The sequence below is a fragment of the Otolemur garnettii genome, unplaced genomic scaffold, assembly GCF_000181295.1.
Source record: "Otolemur garnettii isolate 467f Iridium unplaced genomic scaffold, OtoGar3 scaffold00096, whole genome shotgun sequence".
Classification (NCBI taxonomy): domain Eukaryota; kingdom Metazoa; phylum Chordata; class Mammalia; order Primates; family Galagidae; genus Otolemur; species Otolemur garnettii.
Genome location: NW_003852491.1, coordinates 5283699 through 5293555, shown reverse-complemented (window position 1 = coordinate 5293555; position 9857 = coordinate 5283699). Strand labels below are relative to the sequence as shown.

Genomic DNA, 9857 nt, shown 5'->3' with positions numbered 1-9857 from the left:
ACATGAAGGCTATGTTAACCAGTTTGATAAGAATATTTCAAATTGTATATAAAAATAGCACACTGTACCCCATGACAGTATCAATGTACACAGCTATGATCTAATAAAAAAAATAAAGTTCATTCATGGGTCAGTTTAAATATGCTGCTGGCCACCAGCATGATGACAGGAGGAGTGGTGAAGAATATGAGTTCTGCTGTTTTCAGCTGTGCTGAGCTCTGCTTTGAGACCCGCTATGTGACCTGAGGCAGGTTCAGATGACAACTCTCTTCCAGAAACTGATACTTAGAGAGGTAAGGTGACTTGCTCAAGGTCACATAGCTACGAGTGGTGGTTTAAACTCCTGTCATTATACCCCAGCAAGCTTATGGAAGAATTCTGGCAGGGACTCGAGGTACTCAGATAAGGTCAGCCTTCCATGGTTGAGACTATCTGAAGAAGCAGCAGCTGATGAATGAACAGAAGACAGAAGAACAGTTCCCAGTTTTGTTTGTTTATTTGTTTTTTGAGACAGAGTCTTACTCTGTCGCCCTAGGTAAAGTGTTGTGGCATCATCGCAGCTCACAGCAACCTCAAACTTCTGGGTTCAAACGATCCTCTTGCATCAGCCTCCCAAGTAGCTGGGACTACAGGTGCCTATCTCTATACCCGGCTAGTTTTTTCTATTTTTAGTAGAGACAGGGTCTTGCTCTTGTTCAGGCTGTTCTCAAACTCCTGCCTAGACCTCCCAGAGTGCTGGGATTACAGGTATGAGCCACTTTACACGGCCCCTGTGCATTTTTGGATCTGCGGCAAGCTCAGCTTCCATAATGCACATCTCATCTCAACACACCTTCCCGAGCACTTAAATTCGGAAGGCTGAAACAGCTCAGGGGAAGGGGGTTTGACATGTTACTGAACTGAATCTCATTTTGAAGATGGGAGGATGAGGCCCAGAAAGGGGCAGAAAACTCATCAGATTCGGGAAAACAGAGGCAGCTTCCCCCTGCTACTTGGACCCCCCTGTGGCACCTGCCCCGCACCCCTCACACCCCCTTACCGTGCTCGATGGGCTTGAAGGAGCCAGTCCAGAGCAGCTGCTGCCCGGCCCACAGATCCAGCATATAGGTGTCCCCTCCGACCACATCACCCGTGAGCATGTTGCACATGCACCCTGTGTCTTCACTGTTCTTGGGGACACAGGTGTGGGCTCTGCAGACATAGGGATTAGGTGAGGCTGGTCACATGCAGGCTAGCTGTGACCCACTGCTGTGCCCAGGACATGCCTCCAGGAATTGCACGCTCTTCCAGCTTCCTGGTCACCTTAACTTGAGGACAGATCTGGTGGCTTGGAAATGGTGGGAACAGTGGCCTAGGGCTCTCTCTTACTGGCTACACCCCCTCGGCATGCATACCATGGACTCTCCTCATGCCCCCTGAGGGGCATGCCCTATTCCTGAAACTTAGTTCATCCCTAAAAGCCATCAAAAGGAAGAATCAGCAGTATTAGTTAATTTATAACAACACGTGTGTGTGCCCAGCATGCTCTATGCAGCATAGCTCATGCTGGTGTACAGAGGGCCGAGGCTGTACCTATGTACCTATGAGGCTGCCCATAGGTACATAACCCCTGCACTGCAGCACAATCCCAACGTGCCACTTCAAACAGCCAACTCATGTCTCCCAGGCTAGGCCAGGGATCTGCAAACTTCTGTAAAGGGACAAATAGTAAATATTCTAGGCTTTGAGGGCCGTATAGTTTCTGTCGCTACTACTCAACTCTGCTGATGTGGTGCAAAAGCAGCCATAGAAAATATGTAAAAGAATGAGCCTGGCTATGTCCCAATAAAACTTTGTTTACAAAAACAGGTGGTGGACCAGATTTTTCCCACAGGCCATAGTTCACCAATTCCTGCTCTTAGATAATAGACTAAAGCACAGCTCATCTGCCTTGGTATAACTGTGGAATCCCACCTCTATCAGTGTACCCTACATGCTTGTATGCTGTATAGCCTCCATGTGCCCTGTAAATGCATGACCCAATCACATCCCGGGCACCAGTGTAACAGAACACCCCATGTCCAATGAACAGCTCAGCAAACCACCTGACACCAGCCCCAGGTCCCATGGCCCATCTACCATCACAATGAACTCCACTATCAACACTATACCCTCAATCTATGGTCTAGTATACTGGTTCTCAAAGTGTGGTCTGGGGGTCCATCAGGTCAAACTATTTTCATGAAGTGCAAACAGTGGACTCTTCCAGAGGCTACATGACATACGACAATATCATCGTGCTGATGATTTGCTGAGTGTGGGCTTGCATGTTGCTGTGATTTAAAATTTCTCAGTTTTAAGTTCTAATTAGGTAAATATCAAAAAATGTAAGTTACTTTGACAGAAGTTTCTTGGGTCCTCACTAATTTTTAAGTGTGCCAAGGGTTCCGAGACCAAAAAATGTGACAACTATTGGTCTAGTCCAATATTCCAACCACATTTACATGCCCACCACGCATTGCCACCTAAGCTGTGACCTCACCTCTAACACAGTACCCAGTAAGTCACAGCAAAGCACGTTTGGCATCACGCACTTCACTGCCCAGACCTGGCTAACTCCTGGGGCACAACCTCCCCAAAGCCCCATTCCAGCACAGGCTTACTCAGACGATCCAAAGTCCAGTTTGTATGACAGGTGGAGCTCAGCGCTACAGTTGATGGGGCTAGCCATCTTCCATTCACAGGTGGAGATGCTGACGTAGTCGGAGAAGCAGGCGGGCTGAAGCAGCACTTCCATGCACCCTGCGGAGACACAGGGTACTCTGAGCAGCTGGGAGCCCAACAAGCGACACATGACACAGAGGCAGGTGAGAAACTACCCAAAATAGGACCAAGGGGACCAGCCTGGGGCTGCTGGAGCTCCCTAGTGGGTGTCAGAGTGATTCCTGAAGCTGAAGAAATATCTTCGGGTACAGGGTCTGTTAGAGGGGAACGGACCTTATGCGTCTTTATCTTGCACTAACTTGACCATTTGCCCTTGGCCAGATCAAAGGGATCACATGCAGCAGCATCTGCCCTACGCTGGGGGTGGGGGGCTGGTGCCATCTGCCCAAACCCTGCCCCACGGCACTCAGGAGGCCGTCCCCATAGTCTTCACCATGCAGGTGCCCTTGTCCTTGGGCCTCTGGTTAGGCCAATAGGAGAGAGGAGATAGACGGGCTGGGAGAGATGATAGGGGTCCTTCTTTTTTCAGCTGCCTCCAAGCTGGCCAGTGGCCATGGGATCAGGGTTAGAAGTGTGAACACTGGGTGCTTGACCATCTAGCCCTGCCCCTCAGGCCTTCTTGCTTCCCGGCTCAGCACTGGGTCCCCATGACATCAATTTACATTTGATCAATATCAATAAGCACGTTGATAAGGAGCAGTTTGAGATATCTTCCAAGTTCAACTTATGTCCCAAACTAACTCCTATTCCTTCCTGTGGCCTTCTGTGCTCCAAAAGTGACAATCACAGGTCACTAAGTGACAGGTCAATCACAGGTCACTGAGTGACAGGTCAATCACCCGTCACTCAGGTCAGAGCTCTTGGAGCCATCCTTGACATACCTCTCTCTCACCACAGTTCCAATCTGTCCTCAGATCTACCTTCCAGAGTGTTAGATCCAGAAGCCTCTCATCCCCTCTGCTGGACCAGCCCCCAACCCACCAGAGGAGACTTTTTTTTAACACAACAGAGCACTGTTGCTAAGGTCCTTCTTGATTTGTCTGCTCTGTTACTTCACTGCCCCCCTTCCTGCCTCCTGCCCACCCTCCTCCCCCTGCCCACTCAGTGCAGGGCCTCTGCCAAGAATGGGCCTCCCCCCAATATCTTCATGGTGCCCCTTCCAGGCTGGCTCAGTGGGCACTGCAACGAGGCTTACCTGACCACCCTATTTTAAATTGTAATCTCCCCCTCCACCAGCTTCCCCAAGCCCCCCTAACTCTATTTTTGTTTTTATTAAATCATAGCTGTGTACATTAATGCAATCATGGGGTACAATGTGCTGGTTTTATATACCATTTGATATATTTTCATCAAACTGGTTAACATAGCCTTCACCGCATTTTCTTAAGTTATTGTGTTAAAACATTTCTACTCTAGTAAAATGTCACTATTTACACTTAGTAAATTTAACATGTACCCTTGTAAAATGCACTGTAGGTGCCCTAACTCTATTCTAAGTTCTCTTCCCATCACCTTCTAACAGCCTTTAGAATTTACTTATAATCACACGATTTGTCATCAGCTGTCTCCTCCTCTTACACAGTCATCTCTGTAAGGCTAGGATGTTCACTGGTGCAGCCCAGGACGCTGGCACATAGTTAAAAGACAACAAATGAATGGTGGAGAGGTGGTGACTTACCAGAGCCTGTCACCTGCACCAGGATCAGGTAGCTCACAGGGAACAGGAGCCCAGAGCACGGCCACCCCATTGGGAGATGCTAAGGCACCTGCTGAGAGAACGGGTAGATTAGTGCTGACCTGACTCCAGGGCTCACCTAACTCCAGATGCCACCCTCCCACACCCTGGCCATTGGAGTCTTTGCTGACAGTGGGTCCTCTCTGTTTAGTGAGCTCCCTCTATGATCATGAACCACCACCCAGACCCACAAAGCCCAGAGCTGAGCACAGAACTCCTGTCTCAAGAGGTGCTTGAGTGTGCTCCTTTTTGGAGACCTATCTGCACACATTTCTCTGATTATTTCCTTAAGCTTAAGTGCTCTATCATTTTTTAGAGGTGGACCTTGAGAGAGCTGTGCTCAGTGCCTCAGTTTCCTTATCTGTAAAGTGGGGCTAATAATAGCCTCCTTGTAGTACTGTGGGAATAAAGTGAGCTGACAGAAGGGGAGCCCTGAACAGTGAGCAGAACACGATAAAGGCTCAAATAAAGTTACCAATATTTTAGTTCTTTAGGCTACTGTAAAAAATAAAAAATAAAAAACACCTGAGACTGGGGAATTATAAAGAATAGCCATGTATTGCTCACAGTCCTGGAGCCTGAGATGTCCCAGATCAAGGCACCAGCCTTGTTAGTGTACGCTCACGTGCTTTGGGAGGAGCCAGCACTCTCCCTTTAGCCTCTTTATGAGGACACGAATCCCAAGCATGAGTGCAAAGTCCTCATGTCAATCACCTCTCAAGAGGCCCTGCCTCTCATTATCATCACACTGGGGATTAAGTTTGAATCCGTGTGGAATGACTTTGGGCAGAAGACATTCAGGCCACACCACCCATTACTAAGATTTAAGATTTTTTTTTAGCAGTACAATCCTACAGAAGCAAGAAGCGTGCACTCCCTCCTGCCAACAATCTTGGTGAGTAATACACATGTCAAATTCCTTCTCAAAAGCAAAACACTAGGTTATAGTTCCTGCAATACCTCAAGTGCCCATCCCTGACACCCCGGTTATTCTCTGTCTTGGAGTCCAATTTAAAAAGCAGCTCCCAGGCCTTGTTTGGCTAGTGTAAGTACATAGGTGCCATGACATTAATTATGCCGGAGATTGAAATTTTTAATTTTTTTGCATGAAATTCATATATGTTACCTAGAAAAATTCAAGACACAAGAATCGGAAGAGAAAAACATTTTATTATATCCGATTGTTATGGGGTGTTCCAAAAATGGAATAGTAGGCAAAAACCACTGCTACATTGTACCTAATCTATAAAATCATGTTTGTTATCTCAGGAGGTGGTGACATCTGCTATTCAGTGTGATATTCAACAGAACACTTCACATGCAAGGCCATATCACATTTTTCACACCAAAAAGTGGTGTTCTTATGACATTCTGCACACCGAGTTTGCTTTCCCTGTTTGACTATCATGTGATTCATGCCATCGTAACGCGAGTCAATATTATGCTTCTGAGAAGGTCTACCTCTCCAGCCAGATTCTGGAAGATGACCATGGGTCTCCAGATAATGGCATACCACACGCCGACGAAACTCCAGAAAATCCATTGGCTTCTCATCATGTTTTATGCAGTTGCCAAGCATTTTGTAAGACCAATTCAAAACAGAACAAAAGAGGGCTTGAATACCATTTCTTTCCATGGATTGATGCCCCATACTTATCAATGTTGTCATTAGCTCTGTCTACGCCTCCCATGAAATGCTTATACACTTTGATCATGTTTGGCTGCTGGACTTGGATCTTCTTTTTCAGTTTCTGGGAATAACAATTAACTAGACACAGGGGCTCAATACCAGCACCAGATGAGGCAACAGTCACGCCACTGTTATCATTCCATCTGCAGACAATATTGCCTTGCCATCAATTCGGTAATCGAATGTGCCTCATTCTTTCTTCTTCAGAGCCTCATCTGATTCCAAGGGAGCTTTATCAATGCGATCCTTTCTCACTCTCCCTGTTGCCTGATGTCCCATTGACTTGAGCTGATCAAGAAATGCAATGCTGGTGAAAAAGTGTTTGAATACAAAGTGGTACTGCCCAGGGTGTGCCTCTGTAAGTGCCTCACTAAACTGCAAGACAAGTGATGCAGCAACACCGCATTCCTCGTGTTTAGCGTTTGGGTCTGTACCCTGATACGGCTGAAACCAGCTAATGTAGCCCGGACGAGTTGCACCACACCAAAACTTATAACCAAACCGAATGGCGTGTCTCTTGTAAACTGCACCTGAGACGACCAAAATAAGGAACCATGCACGCATCAAAACTGAGATATGTTTCATTTAGAACAAACTTCAGACACCTCTCATTGAGTGTGCTTATAAGGGGTCGCAACTTGGAAAACTTATCCACTGGGTCCAAATTTGCATCATCAGCAACATGTAAATTCGAAAATATAGTTTCAAAGCGGTCCCGTCTCATGGCAGCACTAACGAGTGCATTATGCACATCTGTTCTTTGCTCCCAGAACATACACCTTCTAGGAAGTGACACATAACCACTCAGAAAAATAATTCCCAGAAAACATTTGAATTCAGAACTAGTCAAGCCAAGATCTACACCCTTACTTGCAGCGTATAAGCTGGAGTACGTGACAATGAGTTCAACGACCTTGTCATCAAGAAAAAGTTCGAGAATTTCTGTGGGAGTTCTCATTTAGGTGAAGAAATTGTTTGGCGGTTCTGTCATTCTACCTGCTACAGGCTGTGCAGCGGGGTCAGCTTTTTTCCATTTGCGAACAATTTTTGTCCCTTTCTTTTTCTTTGATGGAGGAGGTTGCTGAGCAGTAGACGTAATGGAACTTCGTCGTCAAGAGAGGCATCTTCAGGTGTGTCTGAGGGATCGTTGGCGTCAGACTCAGCATCACAGCTATCTTGAATCAGATATGCAGGTGCGTGCAGCAAAGAATTTGGCAGATTTTTTATTGTTCCACCTTCTTGTCTCCCAAGTCCTCATCAGAAACAGGTGCTGTAGCATTTTCAGGGGGTTGTATCCCTATTGCACTTGCTTCTATGCTCTCACCTGTCTCTAACAGGTCAATTATTTCATGTAAACTTAGAGTTCGAGGCATCCTGAGACTTGTAAAATGATTTCAGCTAAAAAAAATGAAAACGATATTCTTAGTCCTAATGGTAGGGGACTTGGCTAACGCTCCAAAAATGGCAGACCCGTAAATAATACAACAACGATAACCTTGGTATTTTCTTTTTACAGCACAAGGTATAACGAGTAGAGAAGTGATAGAAAAGAAGATGACTAGTATAAGATGTAGTGCAGTAAAGTTGTCTTTACCTGGCTTTGGATGGTTCTTCAAAAATGTTCTGAAAATTCACATCCCTTTTTGACAAGCTCCCAGCACACCAGCGTCTGCAGCAGTGACTAACTCCGTGCGCCGAGTGATAACATGTGCTCTCCGGAGGCAGACATCTGTGAAAAATCAGACCTCAGACATGACCTTGAGCAGTGGTAGGATATAAATAACTCCCACGTCACTACCATTCCCATAATGGAATATGAGGCATAGCTAGGTTAAGAAGAGTCTCTATCTTGTGGAGCTCTGCCTTCTTTCTCTTTGACATAGGAACGGCTCTCAGATTAACCTCACAGGTATGATGATGCAAAGAAGAAATGAGGTGCTGGGTCTGAAGCACTGAGCACGGCATCTGGGGCACAGTGAGGGCTTGATGCCACCTCAGCAACCCCAAACCCTGCTGGAAGCTCTCCAGTGAATCAGCCCACTTGAAGCGCCTGCACCCTTTCCACCCCGACCCTGCCTCTCATCTCCACCCAGACCCTGCTTCCCTCTTTACCTGGACCCCACCTCCCTCTCCATCTGGGCCCTACTTTCACCTGTGCACCCCACTTTTGCCACCTACACTCCATTCCTGCTGCTCCTCAAACACACCAAACTTATTCCTACATCTACACCTTTCTTTTCACTGTCCCTTCCTCCTGGAGGGCAGGGATCTTCCCATCCTTCTTTTCATATTCTCTCTCTCTCTCTCATATACAGATGGGTCTTAACTTGTGATTTTTCAGCTGTTCAATGGTCTGGAAGTGATACATATTCAAGAGAACCCATACTTTGAGTACCCACACAATAGTCTGTTTTTAACTCTCAGCATAGTGTCCAATAAGTAACATGAGATATTCAACTCTCTCTTATGTAACAGGCTTCGTGCTAGATGATTTTGCCCAACTGTAAGCTAATGTAAGTGTTCTGAGCATGTTTAAGGTAGGCCAAGAGTATTAGATGTATTTTAACTTATGACGGGTTTACTGGGACATAACAGTATAGTTAGGTTGAGGAGCCTGTGTCTATGAGACATAGACACACCTATGCCTCTATTGTGAAAAAATTACCCCTAATACTTTAGTGTGTATATCCAAAAAAATGAGGACAACATTCTCTACATAGCCACGATACAACCATCAAAATCAGGAAATTAATTGATCACAGCCATCTAATCCACAGACCCTGTTTACTTGCTGTTAATTGCCTCGAGGATGCCTTTTCTAAGTCCAGGATCCGATCCGGGATCATTCACTGCATTTTACCACCGTGCTGTCCTAGCACCCAGGTCTTGGCTTCTAAATACTATTCTGCAGTGAAAGGAACTTTCATTCAGAGCTCCTTAAAGAAATGGTTGATTCCAGGAGAAAGGAAATTACCAAGTAAGTTGGAATTCTTAGGCCAGAAAGTAAGAAAGCACACAAGGAATGACAGGGACATGTTAGAAAGGACGCAGGAGCCAGCCTGAATTGGTCAAAATGGGCATAATTAGAGCATCAAAATAAATACTACATAAATAAATAAACCAATTGTAACCCTTAAAGTCTAGGACTCTGTGGAGACATAGATGAATAAATGGAAGAGAAGGGAAAGTTCTATTTTACTATAGCAGCCTTAGAATATCTCCCTGAAAACTATAATTAATTATTTATTAAGAGTCAAAATACATATGAACTTTATAATTCATAAACCTAGCAGACATCTTAACCAAGTGAACCAAGCCAACCACCCAGAAGGGGCCCAATCAGTGCCATGAGCTCTCTGCGTGCCCGGAGAAGAGCAACAGCGTCACTTCTCTGATGTTCCTGCCAAAGATGCATAAATCATGAGGAATCATGGAACAAACCTAAACTGCCAGACAGTCAGCAAAGGAACTGGCCTGCATTCTTCCCAAACTGTCATGGCTGCAAAGGACAAGGGAAGTGTGACAGAACTGTTCCTTTTAAAATTGTCTGCCTCTCCAATGGCCACGGTCTGTCTCGTTTGCTGCCTAGACATTCCCCAAGGGGAGGCGTGCTCAAAGCCCACACTCAGGACCCATCTTCCTCCCTGAGAGTTGCAGTGAAGATTGAGGGAGGAGGAGTGGGAGTGGGGTGGTGGGTCCCTGACATCGGTTTCCTCTGCAGAGTCCCAG

The 9857-nt window shown here is 46.0% G+C and overlaps 1 protein-coding gene across 2 annotated transcripts in view; it reads right to left on the bottom strand.

Moving 5' to 3' along the window:
- Positions 1–8733, bottom strand: part of IL4R (interleukin 4 receptor) — a 24642-nt gene extending 15909 nt beyond the window's left edge. The window contains exons 1-4 of one of the 2 annotated variants that reach the window (XM_012808938.2): positions 7723–8733; positions 4382–4472; positions 2643–2781; positions 1040–1191 (exon numbers count right to left, since the gene is read on the bottom strand). In XM_012808938.2, coding sequence (XP_012664392.1) covers positions 1040–1191; positions 2643–2781; positions 4382–4451 — 361 coding nt within the window. In that variant the 5' untranslated portion in view covers positions 4452–4472; positions 7723–8733. The remainder of the gene's footprint in view (positions 1–1039; positions 1192–2642; positions 2782–4381; positions 4473–7722) is intronic. The other variant, XM_023516743.1, reaches the window with a different exon arrangement.
- Between the last annotated feature and the right edge of the window lie 1124 nt (positions 8734–9857).